This window comes from Mesoplodon bidens, assembly GCF_964165515.1.
Source record: "Mesoplodon bidens genome assembly, chromosome: 8".
Lineage (NCBI taxonomy): Eukaryota > Metazoa > Chordata > Mammalia > Artiodactyla > Ziphiidae > Mesoplodon > Mesoplodon bidens.
Genome location: NC_138165.1, coordinates 113,977,889 through 114,001,151, shown reverse-complemented (window position 1 = coordinate 114,001,151; position 23,263 = coordinate 113,977,889). Strand labels below are relative to the sequence as shown.

At 60.8% G+C, this 23,263-nt stretch overlaps 2 protein-coding genes across 2 annotated transcripts; both read right to left on the bottom strand.

Moving 5' to 3' along the window:
• Nucleotides 1-2,186: 2,186 nt before the first annotated feature.
• Nucleotides 2,187-10,637, bottom strand: NEU4 (neuraminidase 4; the record flags this gene model as incomplete). The annotated part of the gene is given in 17 exon segments (XM_081241772.1): nt 2,187-2,411; nt 2,415-2,545; nt 2,548-2,652; nt 2,655-2,679; nt 2,681-3,015; nt 3,018-3,057; nt 3,061-3,072; nt 3,076-3,152; nt 4,097-4,202; nt 4,204-4,264; nt 4,266-4,351; nt 4,427-4,477; nt 4,481-4,756; nt 5,128-5,248; nt 5,955-6,148; nt 7,633-7,790; nt 10,565-10,637. Coding segments are annotated over 17 exon segments (2,076 nt in total).
• A 377-nt stretch (nt 10,638-11,014) lies between these two features.
• Nucleotides 11,015-22,287, bottom strand: GAL3ST2 (galactose-3-O-sulfotransferase 2; the record flags this gene model as incomplete). The annotated part of the gene is given in 12 exon segments (XM_081241771.1): nt 11,015-11,226; nt 11,229-11,379; nt 11,383-11,850; nt 12,523-12,761; nt 12,764-12,806; nt 13,907-13,953; nt 13,956-13,987; nt 14,213-14,259; nt 19,275-19,411; nt 20,261-20,404; nt 21,600-21,820; nt 22,151-22,287. Coding segments are annotated over 12 exon segments (1,878 nt in total).
• Nucleotides 22,288-23,263: the final 976 nt, after the last annotated feature.

Genomic DNA, 23,263 nt, shown 5'->3' with positions numbered 1-23,263 from the left:
GTGGCTTAAACCTGAAAACAGAAGAGCGGACTCAAGCCACTGCCCAAAAGCCCCAGGAAGAAGGGTTGTCCTTACGGGGGACTGAGGTGGCCTGGAGGTGGGGGGGTGCCTGGAGCCCAGTGGTGACCCCTGAAAGGTGGCCACACCTGCAGGGACGGCTGACAGTGAAGGAGAGCAATAAGGTGGGGGGGGGTGTCTCCTGGCTCCCAGGGGACTGGCTGTTCTGAGTTCCCTGGGGACCCTTGGGCCTCCACTGCTCAGAGCCTCCCTGGACATCCCCACCCTTTGGGAAGACCGTGTAAGATGTCATGCTGTCCCAGAATCCAGGCTAAGGAGGTGACAGAAACTGGGGCCATCCAGGGACACCCCAGAGACGCTCATCACACATGACTGGCAACTGGGGAAACTGACCAGCCCCAGAAGGTCGCCCTGCAGGGTCCTCATCATGGAGCATCGGGGCCCGTAAACAGAGCTGGTGGAGAGGGTGATAACGTGCTAAAATGAAGCCATATATATATTTTTTTGCAGTACGCGGGCCTCTCACTGTTGTGGCCTCTCCCATTGCGGAGCACTGGCTCCGGACGCGCAGGCTCAGCGGCCATGGCTCACGGGCCCAGCCACTCCGCGGCATGTGGGTTCTTCCCGGACCGGGGCTCAAACCCGCGTCCCCTGCATCGGCAGGCGGACTCTCAACCACTGCGCCACCAGGGAAGCCCAGCCATATATTTTTAAAAAGAATTTCTTCCTGTTTTACCCCTAGGTTCTTCATGACATTTTTTTTCTTAAATTCCATATATATGTGTTAGCATACGGTATTTGTCTTTCTTTTTCTGACTTACTTCACTCTGTGTGACAGACTCTAGGTCTATCCACCTCATTACAAATAGCTGATTTCGTTTCTCTTTATGGCTGAGTAATATTCCAGTAAAGACACAAAACCTACTTGAGAATGGACTTGAGGATATGGGGAAGGGGAAAGGTAAGCTGTGACAAAGCAAGAGAGAGGCATGGACATATATACACTACCAAACGTAAGTTAGATAGATAGTGGGAAGCAGCCGCATAGCACAGGGAGATCAGCTCCGTGCTTTGTGACCGCCTGGAGGGGTGGGATAGGGAGGGTGGGAGGGAGGGAGACGCAAGAGGGAAGAGATATGGGAACAGATGTATATGTATGACTAATTCACTTTGTTATAAAGCAGAAACTAATAAAAAAAAGAATTTCTTCAAGGAATCAGAAAGAAATGCCAAAAAGATAATCATAGTTGTGGTGGGCAGAAGGATCTGTGTGGGTCACTTTTTTCTTTATAGTTTTATACATTTCCCAAATTTTCTATAATGAACGCATTTTATTTTTATAACCAGAAAGATGTTACAAAGAAGAGGAAATAAAAAGGTGCTTCCACAAGGGCACAGAGGGCCGGTCCTGGGAGGTGACCCATCCAGGGAGGGGCAGCTACCCCCGCTCCCCACCAGCCCCTCCGGCCGGCAGAGCAGAGACCAGGCAGATCTGGGGCTGCCACACGGAGACGGCTTTGCCTGTCCTCCTGCCCCACGGCTGGCAGCCTCCAGCACTGGAGAGTCTAGCTAAGGGGGGCAGACCCCACAGTGACATGGCTAGAGCACTGGGGACCCTCCCCAGGCTTAGACGTGGAAAGAACTGAGGAGGGACACCCCTGGACAGACACGCAGGATCCCTTTATTTCTTGTTCATAAGCCAGAAAAAAGCCCGCAGAGCAAGAGGAAAGAGGAAAATGGTACAGGCGACCAAGCACCGCGGGCTAAGCTAAGGATCCTGGCGCCACCCTCCCCCTGCCACACCCCCCAGCCCCTGCTGTCGGCCTTGGAAGGGGGCGGGGTGGGCCATGCAGGGCCAGCTGCCCGTCCACCCTGGGCCATCCAGGCCACCCTCCCTTCCGGCTGCACACCTCCTTCCCAAAGACCAGCCCTGCTTGGAGACTGTTATAACTGAGCTTCTGTGAAATTCAGCGAGGTCCCACACAAACACTCACCCTCACGAACCTCCATGGAGAAGCCAAGGAGCAAAGGCGCCTCTCCAGGCTGGAGCCCCGTCCAGGCCTGGGGTCACGCCGACGCCCCCACCCCACCACCTCCCAGCATCCTCCGCCCCTGCTCCCCTCCCCGCTCCTCCTGGGCACCCGGGGCCAGGCCTGGCCAGAGGCCCATCAGGAGGGCTGGCAGTGCCCTGGAGGCTTGTCCCCAAGGCTGGGATGCCCAGTGCCCGCCCCAACGTTCCCCAGGACCTCCTGCAGGGAGAACATGCAAAAGGAGATCTCCTCGTAGGAGAACGTGGTCCCACTCTCGTACAGACAGGCGAAGGTCAGGGCTCTCTCGGGGGTAGGCCTGATGGACACCAGGTCAGGGTAGCCACTGGGGCCCTCGTGGATCGCCTAGGGCTCCGGGCAGCTGTGGGGGTCCAGGGGGGACCGGCTCAGGCGGATGCCCGTGTGCAGCTGTGCCCTGCGCCCCACCGGGTGGGAATACAGCAGCCACGTGGGGCTCTGAGACAAGGCCGAGGGGGGACCGGGAGCTCGGGGGTCCGGGCCCCCCTGTTCCCCCCAAGCCCAGGCCCTGGGCCAGGCTCACCAGAGCCATCCCCACATCCCTCCGTCCCACACAGACCCCGCCCCCTCGGGTGTCTCCAGCGCCCTCTTTCCTCTGGGGGTTCCTGGGGCCCAGGGCAGAGGTGTGGAGGGTGGAGGGGGTTCCTGCTACCCATGCAGCACCCCTCATCCTCCAGCCTGCTGGAGGGCGGGGCCGGAAAGCCCACAGTGCTGCCCTGGCAGCCCCCGGCGGCCCCGGCCAGGGTGAGTACCAGCTCCCCAGGCAGGAAGGAGGCGCCCTCGTCTACACTGAGCACCTGCACGTGGCTGCCCAGAGGGCTCCAGGCATTGCAGTAGAGGATGCCACCGGTCTGCCCGCTGTCCACCACCGCCAACTGGCCCTCGCCCGAGCGCAGGTTGGGCACGAGGCCCCCGTGGTGCCAGGTGCGGCGAAGGAGTGGGGACCGGTCCCGCAGGTCTCACCGAAGCACTCTCACCGGTCCATGCGTTACGTGTAGGCCGGCACCAGCAGGCAGCCCGAGCACAGCCGGACGCCGTGGCTGGAGCCGACGGCAAACGTGGCCCAGTGTGCAGGGAGGAGGGGCTGCTGGTCCCCACGGTCAGGCAGCACCACCACCCTGGGGGACGGGGAGGATGGGGGCCAGTGCCTGGGTTAGGGGACAGCTCAGAGGCAGCCATCGGCTCACTGTGCCCCCACCGTCCACTCCTTCGGGCCACCCCCAGGCTGTACAAGCCTCCTGGGTCATTAGCAGGGGCCACGAGCCCAGGCAGGCCGCTGGGCCAGGTTCTCAGCGGGTGAGCGGGAGGCGAGCCCCCAGGTGTGCGCGCTGCCTAGGCAGAGGGGCAGCTGAGGGCCGGAGGGTCTGGGCAGCCCCTCCTGGCAATGGGCTCGAGTCCCCTGGGGTGGGGTCCACACCAGCAGACAGCTCTTTAGATCCTCTGTGTCCTGTCTGGGTCTCAGAGCCTGCCCCACCCCTCTGTTTAGCTCCTACCTGCCAGGGTCTAGGTGACCCCTGCGTCAGCTTCCACATGCCAGGGTCGGAGTGGCCCCGAGGGCAGTGGGTGGTCAGGCCCTTGGGGAAGGGGCAGTGAGAGCAGAGGGAAAGCTTTGGTGTCAAGCCGACCTACCTGGCTGCAACCCTAGGCTGGGCCCCAGGGGAGGGGTGAGAAGGAAGAAGAGGAAGGGGTAAAAGAGGTGACCCACCAGGGGTTTGGGGCCAGAAGGGACCACAGCGCTCAGTCAGAGACAGGCTCGGGAAGATGACAGAGCCTGCTGGGCGCGGGACTGAGGTCTTCCGGGGACAGGACGGGGGCAGCCCACCAAACGGCGTCGGTGGCGCTTAGGCTGGGTGCGGGGTGAGGCGGGAGCTCCAGCCAGGCCCCCCTCCGCCGCCAGGGTGCAGACCCCTCCGCGGTGCAGAATCCCATTCCCCGCCCCGCGCGACCCCCTCCCTGCTCGGACCCCCCTTCCCCCCCTACCCCCGCGCCCTGCAGAGCAGGCACCCACCTACCCTGTTCGGCGCCGCCCACCGCCTCCGCCGTGAGGCCCTGTGCGCCACCCCAGCTGCGCCCCGCGTGCTGGCTGGTCGCGCCGAAGAGGCGCGCGGCGTTCTCACTCGCCCGCAGCGATCTGCGCGGCCTCACGGGTGTGCCCGCGCACGGCGATGAAGAGTACGACTGGCCGTGCGCGCGACGTGCACCGGGCAGGGGTTCCTGGAGCGGTGCTCGTCCAGGACGGCTGTCCCCAGCACGCGCGCGGCGCCCCACTGCGGGGAGGGGGCCGAGCCTTAGTCCCCAGTCCTTCCGCGCGGCGTGGCCCCCGCCGCCCACCCCGGGCTCACCCGCACGGAGCCCCCAGCCAGCGTGCCGGTCCTCTGCACCAGGCAGTGGGCTTAGGCGTTGTCGGGGCTCAGCCGCTGCTCCGCAAAGGCCAGCAGGATGGGCCCAGGGGGCACGGGCAGCAGTGAGGGCATGCGGTACGTCAGGCCGGCCGTCTCGCCCTGGAAGCGCATGGTCCGTGCGGGGACACGCGGGGCCCCATGCTCTGCGGGCGGGCCCAGGACCCCAGAGTCAGCGAGGTCCCTCCGGGTGGGCGAGGGTTTTCTGCGGGTGCAGGCGCCCTGCCCCTGCCCCGGCCCAGCCCGCCTTCCTGTGCCCACCTGGAGACCTCCCTGTCCCAGGGCCCCTCACCCCCATCCAGGGTGGTCCCTCCCCAACGGCTATTGCACCCCAAATGTCTGGAATCCGCGCCTTTCTCCTCTCAGCATGGCCCACGGAGAGGGAATTGGTTGGTGACAGGAGCGGGGTAGCCTGGCCAGAGCCCCTCGACCCTGCGCACCCACGTGCTGGGGACTTGAGGTCATCACAGAGCCTGCCCAGCAGGAGGCTGCCGGGGGACCCCAAGGCACTGGACAAGGAGGGGTTCAGTGTCCCCAAGCAGGGGCCCCACAACCACAGGAGCCGTGCAAACAGACACGCAGAAAAGGACACAGAAAGACACGAAACACGGAAACTTGGGAGATACAGAGGAAGACAGGCTCACATGTGCTGCACGCAGACGCCAGGCTTCCGCTGCCATCACCCTCTCAGACCTGGGGTCCTGGGGGTGGCCAGGAGACATATAGAGGGTTGCCTGCTGACCCAACGGGGGCCCAGCAACTCTCCTGCAGATAAGGGTCCTGAACTCCAGGCCCCAGTGGGACATTTGCGAGGTAGGTGACCCACCACCCTGCCCCCCCGGGCTCCTGAGCAAGGCTGGGGGGTGTGAGGAAGTCCAGCAGAGCCACCCTACCTATGGGGTACCCCAAATAGCTCACACGTGTACCCCAAGAGAGCTAGGGGCGGTACAAGCCAGGGGGGCAACAAGAGGGACCCCAAGGAGGCCAGAGAGGTCACCACCCTGCCGTCCTGCCCCTGCCCCTTCCAGGCAGAAAGGAACCAAGTGTGGGGCGGGGGGTTTAGTCTGCAGTAGGGGGCAGGGGTTTGAACTTGAAAAGCAGCGGCTCCCACACAGTGACGGGAGGAAGATGAGCGCCCTCCACGACGGCGCCCCCCGGAAGCGGGCGCACATACAGGAGAGAAGCCAGGCTGGGGGCAGGGCATGGAGGCTGGGTGGGCTTCTCAGAGCTGAGAGCTAAGAGGGGAGGGGCGGGGGGAGACCACGAGCCAGGCACCAGGAGTGCCCCAGCAGGAGGGAGCATGGCAGGGTTCAGCCACCAGGAAGGCCACAGCCCAGGCCCCACGAAGCCTGGCTCCCTAAACCTTGGCTGGTCGCCCAGCCCCCTCGCCCACAGGCCCAGGTTCCTGCAGGGGTGATAGAGCGTGGCCTGGGCGGCCTTTCTGGGGTGGGGTCACCTGAGGGAGGCTCACAAGGGCGGGGCCTCAGGTGTGGGTGCATTGGGGGCACACACGGTCTGCAATCCGACGGCCCCCTGCCGGGGGTCCCGTTCTGATTCGCACAAGGGTGGGCTGGCCAAGCCCCCACCCAGGGATGGCAGTGAGTCTGCTCCCCGCAGCGCAGTGGGGTCCAGGGGCTGCGACAGGAACCGGAGGTGTCTGAGCAGCTGAGGGCCAGACGCAGCGGTAACCAGACAGGGTGTGGGGGGAGGGGAGTCCCTGTACAGCGAGGCCGGCGCACATCCAAGGACACAGTCGGGATGGAGAGAGTGGGGTGACGGGAATGAATGCACACATACACCTCCATGCCTGAGGTCCCCAAAACAGACAGACATATTCACCTCTGCCCAGGACCGCCTGCTCCTGGAAGGCTCCCTGGGGCAGTGCACTAGCCCCACCACGCTGCCCCCTGAGCCCAGCAGACCCCTGCCCAACGCCAGGTCCGCCCACCCCACCACGTCTCTGGGGCCTCTGAGAGCAGCTTCCCGTGTCCTGGAAGCCCTGGGCCCCCACCCCGGCTCTGCATCCAAAGGGCAATTGTGCCCAAGCAGGAAGCAGGTGCAGGTGCCACATGTCCCTCCAGGCTGAATGGACACAAATGGGACATTCTCTGCATTTGGCTTGCTCTGCAGGGCCCAGGACCGCCAGCAGCTGGTGCCAGCAGAAGAAGGGGGCTCAGGTCCAGACCCCACTGTGGGACGGAGCAGCAGGGATGGAGGCTCCAGCAGCTAGCTGGGCTGTCTGCTCACTGCACAGAGTGGGACAGGCCTGCCGGGCACTAAGAGCGCCTGCGCCTGGGCCGGGCCCTGGGTTTCTGCAGAGCCCCAGAGTCTCGGGGGGGCCCTCAATCTAAGAGGAAGAGCAGGCCTCCCAGGCTGCTGGCCCTGCCCAGCTTGGCCATTGCAGCAGGTTCCAGGGGTTTGGCTCGACCAGGATGGCTATAACCCAGCGTTCAGGGGAGCCAGCACCCATAAGTCTCCATGCCCATCTACCCTCCCCAGCAGGGCCCTCCCCAGGGGTGATGCAACACAGAAGGGGAACCGAGGCCTGGAGGGGAGATGGGACCTCCAAGACAGTCTGGTCCCCTGGCCCTGGACCCAGGCAAGTTACTGGGGGTCATTCTGCCGCAGCAGGGGCCTGCCCCGAACTCCTGAAGCCGGTCCTGTCTAGGCTCTCCCCTGGAGTACGAGCCAGCCCAGGTCACCTGCTCCACACCCTCTGAGCCAGCACGTTTGTCGCGTGGGCCTGCTGGCGCTGGGCACACTCAGCCTGCGGGGCTATGAAACACATGCATACGAAGGGCACAGGCCCTTTGCACACAAGATGGGCAGACTTGGCTGTGTCACCTCAGGATGGGTCTCCAGCCTAACCCGGGTGTCCTGTGCCCTGTCCAGGGCAAGGACTCAATTCAGACACTTCTGCCTGGTGAAGCGTCACCTATGGGCCCAAGTGCTCATGCTCGCTGGAGTGGGGCCCCGACACCCAGCCTACATCTACCCCATCCTTTAAATCTACCCCGAGGCCCTGCAGGAAGTCGTCCCATTGCGGGGGACCCATGTGGCAACTCTGGCTGAGGGCCCTCTATCCACAAGCCCATTGCCCTCAGGCCAAAGAGAGGGCTGGGGATATAGGTAAGCAGGGAGGGACTCACCGGACCCCGCAGAGCTGGCTGCGGGGCAGCTGCAGGAGTGCTTGCCTCTCCGACCCACTCACAGGCAGAGACAAGGGCCCACTCTGTGGCCGGGAGCTGGGAGCTGGCCATGCCCCAGGGCTGTGTCAGGATCCAGGACCGTCCCGCCAGCCGTGCGACTGTGGTGCAGCACAGAGAGGGGTAGGGGGTGAAGAAGTGCAGCCAGGAGGGGGCGGTGTCCGGACAGGGCCACACAGGGCTCCTCTCTGCTGGTCAACTGGCTCCACCCTGGGCCCTCACCCTCCAACAAGGTTGTGCTGGGGGCGGGCCGCCACCAGGGGCCACAGCTGACCTCCGTGGGGGACACTGGCGTCAGCTGCCCCCAGAGATGCCTCCCACGAGAAGCCAAGTGAGCTCTCTGTGGTCCTTCACACCACGACTTGGGTGCCTGCCTGCCGTTCCCTCGGCCCCCAAGATGCCAGCCCCTTTGGCCCTCATGGGCCCCACATCCTACCCCTGTGTCTGGGCCACCATCTCCTCCACACGCCGTGGCCACACTCTAGAGCCGGGCACCGGCAGGGCAAGGTGGGGCGGGGTGGCGGTGGCACTGTGGCACCCACTCTACGGAGGTGGCCCAGATGTGGCACACATCACTTCTGCCCCCTCCAGGGGCCCCAGGACGTCTCCAGCCAGCAGCCCGTGCCCACATAAAAGCCCAGGGGTCTGCCGTGAATGGAAAGGGGAAGACAGTGTGAAGGAACAGTTCACACAGCCTCCCGCCTCTAAAGCCCCATCCAAACCAGGCCTCCAAGTCCCCGCATCACCTGTTCGAAGCCCCCCAGCCAGAGCAGGGCTGTCTAACCAAGGTGCCCGGGGGCCACAGAAGGAGGCAGCCCACACACACACGCCTTGTTCCCTCTCTCAGGGGTTTTCATGTTTTAGTTAGATGCCAGCTTTTTTAAACATAGAAATTTCATATAAAAACCTGTATTTCCAGCTTCTCTTGAAAAATCAGACGGTCTGTCTCCCCAGCTTCCCCAACTCCCATGGGCACCGCTGGCTGGGACAAGCACACCCCATCCCAGTCACCCACAGCCCTGCTCACCAACCTTGACCCCAGCATCACAAGGCCTGGAGATGCCCCTCCAGAGAGGAGATTCACAGACTCTGCGCTCCCAGCTTTATTTGTTGTGTAGGACTTAGCGTTTTAAACAACTGAGTTTGTTTTGGATGGACACCCAGACGGATTGTTTCTGAAGTTCTCTGTTACAAACTATGTACACTTTACGTTGTGATAAATACCCCCAATTTTCCCTCCACAAAGACAGTGCCAGTTTACATTCCTGCCAACCTCAAAGGCAAGAGTAACCGCCATTGAATTTCTATGGTCATTTCGTGTTCTTGGTTACTGTGCCAGTGAGCACAGGCCCACATCCACGGTCCCAGCACTGTTGGCAGCGGTGATGGCCTGACACCCACTCCCTTGAGACAGCCTGCTCTCTGTATTAAGCAGCAGCAGTGCTTTCTGCTTATCCTGGACTCACTCGCTTGCCCCCGTCGGCTGAGTGGGGGGTCTTGTTTTCTTTGGGGGTTAGCAGAGCTGCCTGATGCTCAAGGCAGTGATTTGCTTTGAGTCTTTATTTAAATCGGGGTCATTTTCCCCATTCTTTGCTTAGGTTCTCATCTATGGCCCTTACTCTCCTTCCCAGACTCCTATCAGGTTGGCTCATCCTAGATCTGATTCCCCGTCTCCACTCTCCCTTGGAATTTCCTTCTTTGCATTTTCCTCTGGGTGGAGGATGGAGGAGCCTCCAGAGGTTCTCCTGGCTGACCCTGGCTCTGCAGTGTCCATCTATCCTTCACGGTCTCTATTCCATTTTTTCAGAAGTCATTTTTTCTGTTTCCAAATATTCTCTTTTATTCTCAAGTATGCTGTAATATGTCCTCTAATCTTACTGAAAATTCATTCTTCTTAAAGTGCCTCCATTAGGGGCTTCCGTGGCGCAGTGGTTAAGAATCCACCTGCCAATGTAGGGGACACGGGTCCGAGCCCTGGTCCGGGGAGATCCCACGTGCCTCGGAGCAACTAAGCCCCTGCGCCACAACTACTGAAGCCTGCATGCCTAGAGCCCGTGCTCTGCAACAGGAGAAACCACTGCAATGAGAAGCCCGCACAACGCAATGAAGAGTAGCCCCCGCTCGCCGCAACTAGAGAAAGCCCACGGGCAGCAACGAAGACCCAAAGCAGCCAAAAATAAAATAAAAATAAAACAATTTATTTTTTTAAAAAGTCCCTCCATTAAATTGTCTAAGGGAGCTGCTGCCTGTTCTGTGGGTGGGAGTCCCCCTTTTCTTTGAAATGCTGATTCCCCTGAAGAGTGTGCACATGGCCGGACGCAGGAACACCTGAGCAGGTGCCAGGGTCTTCAGGACTGAGGGCCCCACATGGAAGGAAGGGGACCCCAGCAGCAGGTGGAGGCCAGGCTAAGCCTCTCAGCTGAGTGTGAGAGAGTGGCTCTGTTGCTTGGGTGCTCCAGGCGCCCCACTTTTCTCAGGGCATAGGGCACATGGTGCTGGGTGTGTGCACCCCACTCTAACCACTGGACCCCCAAGCAGCCAGGGATCACATTCTGCCAAGCAGGGCATCCTCACTGTCTCCGCACGGCCACAAAGAGGAGTGCCTGGAAGCGCCCTCCTCTGGGATTGCATCCCGTGTGGTCTCCAGAGCAACCAAGGGTTGCTGGCCCATCCAAGCTCTCCAGCAGTCTCCAGCAGTCTCCTTCGCTGGACGTTCATGGAGGGGGGCTATCCCAACACAGAGCTGCAGCATTGACCTGTGTTTGGGCTAAACCATTTGTCTCATAAGCATTTCTAACATTTCTCAATCAAAAACCGTTCTTCGGTTGGAAATAAGCCTCCTACAGCCAAAGATGGGAAGCTGGGCATTCCAGACCCTTCCAGACCCAGTTCCCCAGGTCCATCTTCAAAGCACTGCCTGTGGGTGTTGAACCAGTGACCAGAGCCATGTCCCCATGGCCGGCAAACTGAGGGGAGCCCCTCTGAGCTCCTCAGCGACCCAAGCCCTCCAGATTCCCTGGACTCCTGTTCTTCTGATGGACAGTGTGCTGACACGTAATTAAATATCCCTCACTTTCCTACCTGGTAAGACTTTTCTGTTTGATGGATAGGCTCACATCATGAGTCCAGGTGTGCCCAGTGTCCTATATTTGGGATCCTCACCAAAGAGGTCGCCTCCAAGAGGATGGATCAAGGGTGGTCTCTTCACAGGCGTCTTCACCCTGAGGACTGGTGGTCTGGCAGGGCCTGGGTCCCCCCGATGCCCCAGGACAACCCCCAAGCCTGAGGCGGCGTCCAGGGTCTCCCAGGGATGACAGGAGAGAGGCTAGACAGAGTCTCCGGTGCCATCCCTCCAGGCCTCCAGGACATGGATGTTCTTGGGGGGCTTGTCGGGGAACTGCAGGGTGTACAGGCGAGCCACATACTGGAGCTCGGGCATGACCATCCTCTGACACATGTGCAGCATTTGGTTGTCCAGGCCCGGCCTGAGGTTGTAGCTTAGGATGTCGGCCCTGCCGGATTGGTAGGGGCACAGCTGGTGACCTGCGACTTGCCCTTGGGCACGCCATCCTGCAAGCACAGGGCCGCCAGCCCGCGCCCCCGCCCCCGCAGCCGCTGCTCCTCGGAGCGCAGCCGCCCCGGGCCCAGCTCTGCGCGCAGCCGGGCCCAGAAGGTGCAGTCGAAGTGCTGTTAGAGGCGCCAGTCCAGGGCGCGCCAGCGCTTAGTGTGCTCCTGGCCCGAGGTCGTCAGGCTGGCGACGCTGTGCGGGCTGCGCAAATTGAGCCTGCAGGCGACCACGTCGTCCAGCCGCCAGGGCAGCAGGCGCCTCGGCAGCACCGTGGACTCGTCGAAGTGCTCCGCGATGAGCACCAGCTGGAAGCGCCGCTCCACGTCAGCCAGGCGCGCGCGCACGTAGCCCTCCTCAGGCGGCACGTCGTGGTCAAAGGCAAGGTCGAACCACATGCTGTTCCGGGCGTAGGCGTGGCGCAAGCCCAGGCTCGGGTTGTAGTAGGTCCGCGACGTCGCCAGGAAGTCTTCTAGGCTGGCAATGCCCTTAAAGGCGGGGACGTAGCCCTTGTAGTAGATGAAGGAGGACTCCAGCTGGAAGACAGGGTTTCTGAGGATGGAAAAGTAGGTGTCGCTGGGCATGACTTTCTGCATCTGTTCGGTGACAGAACGGGAAGGGCTGGTGACTCTCCGGACGCCTTCGCAGCGGCCCGCAGCACACCTGAACCTGCCCCCTGCGCTCCGCCCCATCGCCTCCCCGACCCGGCCTCCCTGCATCCAGTCCAGGCCTCCTGGCTCCCCTGACCGCAACTCTCCACCAGCATCCGGAGTGACCCTAAAACACCTAAAACCGAGCCAGGCCCCTCCCCCCCACCCTTCCCTCTCACCCCTGCTAAGCCTTTCGGAGGGAGGTCAGAGAAGACCCCGGGAGGAGGTGACCTCTAAGCTGAGACCCGAATGACCCAGAGAAGGAGCTGTGAAGAGCCTCCCCACCAAAGGGGACAGCTCGTGCAAAGGGCCTGGGGTGGGAAGAGCTGGCGGGTTAGGGAACCAGGAGGAGGCGGAAGAGGAAGAGGGAGAGGGCAGCAGACCGTGAGGTGCCCGCCGCAGGCAACTGGCAGCCGGGGAGGGGGCCGCGGGGGCCGCGGGGGGCCTCACCAGACCCCATGCAAGGTTCCGGCCTGGTCTCTGACACGCACATCCCCACGGCGTCAGCCTCTCCGGTCCCGGCTGGTCACACCACAAAGCCAGGACGCTGCGCGGGCCTGGAACTGAGCCCCGCCCCCCCGGGAGCCCCGCCCCCAGGAGCCCAGCTCCCAGCCGCACCTCCCGCTGGTTGAACCTCAGGTGGTCGCACTTGATGTTGAAGCGCCGCTCGGGGCTGCCCTGCTCAACTCCCTCCACGTAGCGCGCCAGGAAGAGCCAGGGGTAGCCCAGGTAGAAGCGGCCGCCGGCCGGCAGCGCCGCCGCCAGGTTGTGCGTCTCGGCGAAGCGTAAGAGGGTGTTGAGCATGGTGCTGCCGGCCGTCTTGTGCGTCTTGAGGAACATGACGTTGGTCACGGGGTCCCCTCATCCTGGCCCCCAAGGAGGCTGGGGGCAGAGCACAGCCGCTGTCGGCCAGGGGGCCCCCGCGCCTCCCCACCCGGAGACCTCCACCCAGCAACCCCGGAAGCTGGAGGCCCTCAGACCTCCTGTCACTGTGCTCCCCCAGCCCACACTCCTTGAACTGGTGACACCCCAACCCAGCCCCATCACTGTGCTCCCCTTACCCTGGAGACCCCAGCCCTGCAGCCCTGGACGACCACGGGCACAGACACCGTTGCTTCGTCAGTGGCTGCACCATCTGGCCCCGCACACTGCAGGCTGGGCTCCCAGGCCCTGGCTCCCCGCCCCCCCAACCTCCTGTCTCGCTCCGAGGCTGCCGGCATGGCTCTGGCCCTGCCACCCAGGCCCCATGGCTGGCGTTTCTTGGCTGACCCTTCATGCCGAGACCAGCTGACCTCACTGCAGGGCGGGAGTGGACACTGGTGCCCACTCCTGTGATCCCACAATGGCACCCACCCAGCTGTGGACGCCAGCCTGGAGCAATGGGTGCCCTCCCTGCCCCAACACAGGGCCCCAAAACAGGGCTGGTAAGAGTGACCCAGGAGGGTAGGGGACAGGATGCAGAGGCTTGTGCCAGCCCTGGGGACAGCTGAGGGGTAGGCAAAGATACCCGGGGGCTTTGGCACTCCCCCCTCTCCTGTGGACATCAACCAGAGGGGTGGGGGGTGGCCTGGGGCTGCAGGGCCCTTCCAGCAGCCAGGCTAAAGCACTGGGCCTGGGTGGCCATCGGTGTGGACCCTGGGCTTCACCAGCAAGCGGGGGAACAGCGGTCCTGACCTCCCCAACCCTGCCTCGCCGTCACCCTCTGCCCAAGACACCCCCAGCCCGGGCCCAGAGTCAACCCTCCCGTAGCCCTGCCCAGAGGCCTGGGAAGCTTACTGCCCATCGGAGACACTGGGAGGCCCCCAGGAGACAGGGTGACCGTTAAGGAAGGGCCCACTCCTCCATTACAGAGGGGAGACTGAGGCCCTGAGGGAGGCGTGGCCTGCCACCGTCACGGCCAGTGCTGGGTGCCTCCCAGAGGTGGGCAGGTTGGGGTCCCACTACTGCTCTGGGAGGGGGCAGTGCCCAGACCTCAGGCTACCTAACTCTGGACTTAGGGCACAAGCAGCCCGACGTCCATGTGGAGGAAGCCAGCCAGCAGGAACACCGTAGGGCCAGGAGGAGGAGGATGGCCCAGAAGCACCTGTGGGCAGGGGGAAGCCCTTCAGCCCCCAGGTCAGGGGCCCGGAAGGAGCCAGCACTGCCCACCCCCATTCCTACCCCCTCCACCTCCCCATTGTCCGTGTAACAGCTTGTATCCAACACCTACTACTGTGCACTGGTCCATGGGGGCCCTGGGGTGAGGGGGTGAAACCTGGGATGGGCATGAATCATCAGACTCCACCCCCGCCGGGTCCCCCTACCACACCATCCACTGCTCAGAAACCAGAAGAAGCCAAGAGGGGGACCCACTCCCTGGGGTGGGGGGCAGAGAAGGGTGAGCTGGTGGGCAGAGGCGAAAGCAGGTCCAGGGACCCCCAACCCTAAGCAGGGCCCCCTGAGAGGCTGTGGCACATCAACGGAGGGAGGGGTCCACCAGAGGGGAGCCTTGGGGGGCCTGCCTGGGTGCCAGGAGCTCGGCACGTGGGGTGCAGGCCATGGTCCCTGGGCCAGAACACCCAAGGGAAATGCTGTGACCATGTCAGGGAAGAGACAGGGCTGGGACAAGGGCCGCCCCCCTCGGAGCTGGGCAGTGACCGCCTCCTATGTCCTGCCATCCCGTGGACAAAGAAGCTGCGGTGGGTCAGCCATGAGGGGCCTCCCTGGCCCTCCCCACTCCGAGGGCCACTTTGGACTGAGAAAGGGAGAGGAAGCCCCAGCCAGTCTCGGCTGTGTCAGCCACCTGCAGGCCGCCCCAAATTTCCATCCCCAGCCTGGGCTTGCCCCACGTCTCCACTGGGGTGTTCAAAGGCATCGCAGCCGCCAAGGCCCACACCACAGCTCCTGCCCTGCCCTCCAACCCAGACCACTCACAGGGTACAGCGGCTCCTTCCACCTGCTCTGGACACATGGCCCCCCATCTTCTGTCTCGACCCACACCGCTCCCAGACCCTGGGGGCCTGGTTACTCCCACCTGCGTCCCTGCCCCCCATGGTCCACTCCCCCCCCCTCAGCAGCCCAAAGGACCCTTTATTAAAAAGCCCAAGGTGCTCAAACCCTTGTTTAAACCCCTTAATTGAAAAGGCTCTTCTGCTATAACCCTCCAGGAAAATGCATGTCTTCCCAGCAGCTCCCCAGGTCCCCTGCCCCTCCCCCCACCAGCCACTGCCCTCCTCCTGCCTCCTCAAAAATCCAGCCCCAGGACCTCTGTACTCAGGAGGCCTCAGCAGGGGACACTCTTCCCAGTTACTGCACGACCCACCCCCAGCTCCTCTGGGCTCGGTCTCGGGGAGGGGGATCTCCCCAACCTCCCTGCAGCAGTGCTCACCCCACCCCTCGTTGTCTCTCCCTTCAGCCTCACTGCCACCTGAGGGGGTTGCATATGAATCTGTCCATTTGTGGTCTGTGCTGCCCACTAGCGTGTAAGCTCCTAGGTTCCTAGAAGGACAGCTGGCATGTGCAAGGTGCTCAGCTCGTATTTGCTGAGTAAGTGAGTGAAGCCAAGCACGCGTCCCCTCCCCCCACCGCGGACCTCCTGGTTTGAGCTGGCATAAGATGCAGGGGGAAGGGAAACCATGGGGCGGGGACAGGTTTTGATGTGGGGGGTGCAAATCTGTTGAGTGTGAAATGTCCTGAGACACCCAGTGCAGATGCCAGGCAGTGACTAGAAAGGGAGTCTGGAGCTCAAGGAGTTGCTGGGGCCAGGACACACGTTTGCACATCAGCATAAAAACCCACGTCAGTTGGAGCCTCGGCCACAAGAATCAGAAAACGACGGTGGACTTTCCTCACCAATCTAAAAGTTTGGGAGGGAAGCCACTGGTTCTGGCAGACTCAGCCCCACCACGCTGAGGATATTGACATCTGTCTCTCCACACATGTGGCCTCATAGTCACAAGATGGCTGCCAAGCTCCAGACATCACATCAACATTTGGATCAGCAAGAAGGGAGAAGGGACAGGACCAGCCATGATAAGGAACCAAAGCCCTTTTAGAAGCCTCTAGCAAACCTCCACTTCCATCTTGTTGGCCCAAATTCGGTCACATGGTCACCTCCAACTGCAAGGAAAAGCATTATTTAGTGTTTACAGCCTCTGTGGTGGTTGGGGGTGGGGCGGGGGGAAGGGAGAAGGTGATGGGTGTCAGCCTCAGCTATAGTTGTGTAGCTCTATGGGAACAGTGGGCTGTAGCCTGGGCCTAGCTGGGCTTGCCCTGGAGGCAGACACATCTCTGAAGGAAATACAAGTGGCCTTCTCGCACATGGCCTGGCTTGTGGCCCAGGACCCCGGTGTCCCAGCCAGCAGCAAGAACAACCCGCAAGTCAGGCCTGCTTAGCCCAGATGTTCAGGCTGCAGACACTTTCCAGATGTCTGCATACGGAATTCACGACAGGCGGCCCTGAACACAGAGCTACCGCACGGCACTGCCCCACCCTAGCACGGCCTCAGTGGAGTGTTGGCAAAGCCACCGTCTTTGGGGTCTCCTCAGCGGCTGCAGCCTCCATTTGCATCGAGTGTTTTGGCCCTGATTTTCCAGCGAGCGGGACGTCGGGTGGCTGCTGGGTAGGGGGCCACCAGGACCCCTCACTTGGCCGGGACAGCACCTCCCCCGTCACGCCTCACCACTCCTTTCCCTCCTGCAGACAGGAGCAAGCCGGGAAGACAGGGCCTGTCTCTAGGCCTAGGGGCTGCAGCCTCTTCTGAGCTTCTGGCCCCCATCACGCCTGGCACACGGCCCGACCATCCCACCACCCAGGTGACGCAGACGGCTCAGCATCCTGACCTCCTGAAGATGGGAGGTGCCTGTGCAGACCTGCGTGTGCTCACCTTGACTTTGCCAATAACAGCGTGAACCTTGGCTTCGGAGCTCCTGAGAGGAGCGATCCTGGGAGAAGCCGCCCAGCCCAGGCACCCCTCACCAGGTTGGCAGGTACCTATCACCTGTTCCCAGACACCTGGGAATATTTCACAACTGCCTTTCGCAGGTCGGTCCCAAGTTTCACAGCCTTTCCTTTCACAGCCTTTCCAACACCTTCCTCATCCACATGCTTCCTGCTTATGGGTCAGAGCCAACTCCCTGGGCCTCTCCTCAGGCTGATCTGAGGTCAGAGGGTGAGCTTCAGACTTCCCCAGTCTGAAGAAGGAGAAGGAAAAGAAGGACAAGAGCGGAGTCCTCCTGGAACCTAACTCTGGGGCCTGAGTCTCCACGCAGCCTGTGCCCGGCAGGGCAGGCTGTCCCTCGGGCTCCAGCAACGTGGAGGGGCAGCTGGTACCAGGAAGGCCTCTGAGGGGTGGGGGCAGGGGATGGAGGGCATGGCAGGGGCTGGAGGGGACGAGGGGGGTCGTGCCACACAGGCCATGGCCTCTCAGTGCAGGAGGGGGCAAGTCACAGGTGTGAAGGGACCAGATGACATACCTGCTCTCAAAGAGCTTGACACCTGGAGCAGACCCAGGGATGAGCTTCCTGATTGGACTGGGGCTTCTACATAGGGCTTTACGGGGTACATAGGAGTGTTACAGGCAAATAGAGGAAGAGGAATTCTAACCAGGGGGAAACACGAGGGAGAAGAAGCCTGGAAGGAAAGGGCAAAGCATGGCAGCTCCATTGGGGGTGGGGGTGACACTAGGACAGCAGGGAGACCAGACCCAGGCCTTATATGAACCACTCTTTTTTTTTTAAATAGAATTATCTCTTTTCATTTTATTTAATTAAGTAATTTATTGATTTTATTTTTGACTGCGTTGGGTCTTCGTTGCTGCGCACAGGCTTTCTCTAGTTGTGACAAGCGGGGCTACTCTTCGCCATGGTGCATGGGCCTCTCATTGTGGTGGCGTCTCTTGTTGCAAAGCACAGGCTCTAGGCGGGCGGGCTTTAGTAGTTGCAGCACGCGGCTCAGTAGTTGCAGCACGCAGGCTCAGTAGTTGTGGCTTGCAGGATCCAGAGCTCAGGCTCAGTAGTTGTGGCGCCCAGGCTTAGTTGCGCTGCAGCATGTGGGATCTTCCTGGACCAGGGATCGAACCCATGTCCCCTGCATTGGCAGGCGGACTCTCAACCACTGCGCCACCACGGAAGTCCATATGAACCACTCTTAACCCTCCTGAAACTGAAACTCAGACATGGATTCACACTGGCCTGCACTGCTAGGCCAGAAATGGCTGTTCATGTGCTGCCCTGTGGAACCCCCCTGGCCTCCTGGCCCCCTGGCCCCAAGTGAGACGTAAGTCCCACCGCCCACAGCTGCAGCCACTACTCCTCTGCTCTGGGGGAAGGAGATGGCCAGACCTCTGCACAAAACAGTCTCGAAGTTTAACATAATCCCCCAAAGAGAATTTTTAACTAAGAAGTCAATTCTAAAGTTCAGAAGGGGGAGTTCCCTGGTGGCGCAGTGGTTAAGAATCCGCCTGCCAATGCAGGGCACACGGGTTCGATCCCTGGTCCAGGAAGATCCCACATGCCGCGGAGCAACAAAGCCCATGCGCCACAACTACTGAGCCTGCACTCTACAGCCAGTGAGCCACAACTACTGAGCCCGTGTGCCGCAACTACTGAGCCTGCACTCTAGAACCCGCAAGCCACAACTACTGAGCCCGCATGCTGCAACTACTGAGCCTGCGTGCTGCAACTACTGAAGCCCACGTGCCTAGAGCCTATGCTTTGCAACAAGAGAAGCCACCACAATGAGAAGTCTGGACGCCGCAACGAAGAGTAGCCTCCGCTCGCCACAACTAGAGAAAGCCCGTGTGCAGCAACAGACCCAACGCAGCCAAAAAAGAAAAAAAAATTTAAAGTTCAGATGGAAGCAAATCATACAGTAATAGCAGGAAAATTCTAAACAATGTCAGGGAACACGGCTTCTAGGAGGTGTAGAAAGTCCCAGAGGAGACCCGGGGTGCGCGGAGGGCATGTGATGATAAAGTGGGGCTTTCCAGGGAGGGGAACAGGGCGTCACCACAAACGGGCCCCTGTGCCGGATCCCCACCTCACCCCATCGATCAGAATAAATTGGTCAAAGATGTCAACACACGGTCATGGTGTGGCCAGGCTGTCCCTCCTGGGGCTGCTGCTCTGATTGGTACTGCCTTTTGGGACCTCAGAGCCTTTGCCCAGCAAAGATGTATCCAGGGATTTATTCCATAGTCACCCCATGTTCCCTGATCTTGACAGCAGCATGCTCTGCCCCATGGAGTCCCCACACGCTAGGACACAGTGAAGAGGCCTGTGGCCCAGGCCGAGTTAAACAGCGGCCACACTGTCCCTGCTCGCAGTGTTCCCCGCTGCCGGCCCCTCCGGGGAATAAACAGAGGGAGCGATGCGCTGGCGGCCTTTCGTACGGGGCGGGGCAGGGAAATCACCTCGGGGCCAGGACTCCAGGCCGAAGGTCCAGCAGCGGTTGAGATCTGAGACACGTCCAGCAGGAGAGCCAGGCAGGACCGAGTGGCACCGCCGTCTCCTGGGTGCTGGTACGGATCTGCGGGGCCCGGACTCGGTCACAGTGTTCCCCTCCCGCGGGAGGCGCCGGGTCTGTGCGTCCAGGGTCTGTCTGCGGAGCTCTCAACAGGATTTTGTCATTTTCGTTACCTAGGTCCCATGCCTCACGTGTTTACTGCAATCTTCTGGGTTTTGTTGCCATTGTATATGAATGTTAATTCACATTCCTTTTCTTGGTGCTTATCACTAGAGCAGAAGAAACTTTTTTTAAAGGTACGTTGTATCCAGTCACTTCCAGCCACTTTACATGCCTCTTGTGGCCGAATCCTAGCGTTCCCAGGGCTGGTGTGACAGGGTGCTCCGGGCCCGTCCTGTACACTTGCCGGCCCAACCTGGGACCGGCCCCATCGCCAAGAGGGCCTGGGTCTCACTGGTAGGAAATGGGCTTTGGGGACCACAGTCTGGGGGCCGGCGGTGCTGGCTGCTCTGGGAAGCTCGCAGTTTCTGGGCCCCTCAGTGGACAGAGCGGGGAACTCCCTGGGGTCCACACCCACACGTCCGCTCCAACACCACACTGCAGCTTTTCAGGGACCCTCTCTCCCACGGCAGCGGGGTCTCAGGCACAGGCTGGGGGACTTTGAGCCCCCGCCATCGCTTCCTCACGTCATAAACACAGCCTCAAGGTCGAGCCGTTGGGGCACATGCTGTCCCCTCTCTCCACCAATTTTAGCTCCTACTACACCTGTGTCTCCCACCCCCACCTGCCTTCGAGAGTCCTCATGACAGACAGCTTGGGACCCACCTCAGAGAGATCCCCAGGAGCCAAAAGGTGGAGCCTTAACAAGCGTAGGTAAGGCTACAGTGGACGGCGGTTCACCGACAGGCTTACACCGGGGTGGGGCCGGGTGGGCCAGGGCCCCTGCATCGGCCCGAGTAGCCGGCCGGCCTGTGGGCTGCAGGCGGGGGCAGCAGCGAGGCACAGCGAGACACCGCAGCCAGCACAGGAGCTGGTGCTGGTTCCGGGGCCGGTCGTCTGCACCGAGGTAGAAGGGACAGGCTTTCCCAAACCCCAAAGGGGTACAACTCCTAGAAGGCCACACTCTGGTCACGGGGTCACCGGTTCCCGTGCTACAGTTGAGCCACTTCTGCTGAGCTCCTGAGACCCTCCCAGGGAAGGCGGCTTGTCACACCTGGAGCCCGAGTGCCGAGTGCCGACCGCCACCGTGGTTTTACAGCCCAGGAGAGTTAGAGTTTAACCCCTGGTGGATGGGACGTTAACCTGCCTGGCTTTGCCCTTCAGTCTCACCCAGTCCTGACTTTGTTCCGACACATAAAACTCCCTTCCGTACACACTGCACATTTACCGGCCCCTTCAGAGGAGCTGACGGAATTCCGGCACACACTGACCATCTGTTCGGAAGTTCTGCTTTAACATTTACAATAAGCCCTTTGACCTTAAGGCAACAAGCTCTCCACAGCTGCCCAAGAACAAGGACGTCTTCAGATAAATCCCTCGTTTTTAAAGAGAGGCTTTTCCTTTGCAAAAGACCCTCTGGTCCCATCGCCTGCGGGGTCAGAAGGGTCTTGGGTGTTGGATGGACTGGGTGGTCAGCCCAGCAGGGCTGATGCACTGGGACCCACTAATCCAGGGCTGCAAAGGGGTGGGGTGTTCTTCCCAGCCGAGGGATGGAGTCCCCGGGGAGCCAGGCCTCCCGTGTCTGCCTCACCCCCAGGGGCTACTCACAGACGTCCGTTCCTTTGGGCCAGCCCAGCGGCTGCACAGCTTTGGGGAAATTGGTATGTGAATTACATGTCGATAAAGCTGTTTTTAAAAATTAAAAAATAATTAGAAATATTTTTAAAGAGTTCAACTGCTAAAAGTCTTTGGAAAGCCAATAATTGTGAAAAAATAAATATAGCTGAAAATTATAAACCATGTAACATTGCTTTGAGGGCTGTTGACTAAAAAGGCTTCCTACCATCCCCAAGGACCTGGCTGTTCAAACAGAGGGTTCTCGGTGAAGCTCCCTTTTCTTCAGGGTTGGCCTGCATCACTCAGTGGATAAACTCCAAAGAGCCTCAAACTTCCTGCGTTTGGAACCCAAGCATGGGGGTTCTGGCTGCCCTCCTCAGGGACAGGGCTGGGTTCCTGGGGTTGCCAGGTGGCCGACACCCCTCGGTCAGGCTTTGCTATTAAGGTCACAGAGTGCGGGCCCCAAAAGTCGCACCAGCCAACCCTGCAGCAGAGGGACCAGGGGCCGATGGGGTCTGCAGGACGGGGCACTGCTCCCGTTCCAGTGGGGGCCGGTAGGAGGAGCTCGGGGCCCCCAGCCCCCGAGGCCCAGGTCCAGGCAAGCAGCTGGCTGACCGCTGAGTGCCCCCAGGTGGGGCCGTTCCCAGGCTCTTCAGAGAGAATTCCTGGGCATCTGAGTAAGAACCAATAAAAGATCTAAAATTATGGGTAATAAACAGTCTTAGGACAGGGACATCCCATTTCCAACTCAGGGAAGTTCTCTAGAACGACATAGAACTGAAGGTCTGACTGCCATTCTGTGGTCAGCCAATTTTAGCCAGAATCTAGAAACACAGTACCCCGACAAAATCCAGCACCACAGGCAGAAGGATTTGGAGGCCCCGGGCTACACCTGGTCACCTGCCCCTCTCTCTCTCTCTCTCTCTCTCTCTCTCTCTCCCTCGGTGGTCCCACAGCCTGAGGGAAGCAGGTATGGGCTGAAAAGAGCTAGCCCTACCTCTCACACACATACGAGGTCAAACTTACAAAGCCTTCCATCTGTCCTCTGGCTTTTTCTCCTCCGGCTGATCTAGGGCCCCAAGCCAGGGCTCCTGAGTGGGATCCAAAGTGGTCAGATAAAACCGCGCCCCCGCACAGTGGTCACTGCTGGTTCGTCCGTCCATCGTCCCTTCAGCTGGTCCTTGTGGAGCCCCAAGTGCACTACAAGGCATGAGGACAAGCTGAGGGGTAGATGCAGCAGAGGCCGAGGATAAGACAAAGCAGTTACTCAGGGCTCCCCCCTCGCAGAAGAGCGCTTGGCCAGAAAGGATGTATCCTCGGGAAACCAGGCCCCTCCCTGGCTCAGCCATTGGAGAAGAGCAGGGAGTTGCCGGCCCCTGGTCCCCCACAGACGCGTCAGCACGAGGCCTGGCGCAGGGCGACCTAAGGTCTCCTTGGGGCTGGGGACAATGTGATCAGGGAGAGTGGAGGCCATGGGCCGATGAGTCCGGAGCACAGAGCCAATCATATAAAGGCCAAACCAAAAAGAATCAGGGACAGTGGCCCGGATGTCCAAACTCAACATCCCCCAAATAATAGAGAGAGGGAGTGTGGGCCACCCTCCACCCAGGGGCTCCTTCCAAAAAAAAGAAAAGAAAGTCACTTTGTCACTGCCTGCAGGGTGTGACAGAGGAGAAACGTGGCCACAGACGCCTGGACCCACACCCACTCCCCACCCGCCACCCTCCCTTTGAATCGGGAATGACTGGGCCGTGTTTTGACGGGAAGTGATGTTGTAGGATTCTGAGGCTGGCAGTAAGAATCGCAGCTTCCGCTTCTGCTCCCCCAAAACACCGTCCTGAGACGGCCCCCCAAGGAAGCTGTTGTGCCACTTTCCGTGGGAGGAAACCGAGGTGCCCCAGTTGAGAACCGGTGAGCAAGCGGCTGCCCAAGGCCTTCCAGTCCCACCGCCGTCCAGCTGGACGCCACCGCTGGGGGTGCGCCAGCCGAGACACTGACCCTGAGAAATAGCTCAGCATCACCTTGCACGGCCGGGTCTCTGGTGGTTCGTTACAAGGTTGCTGATACAAGGAAAACCCAGGGTGGCCCGTGTCCCCGCCACCCCACAGGGACCTCCAAATCCTTCCCGAAACACCACTG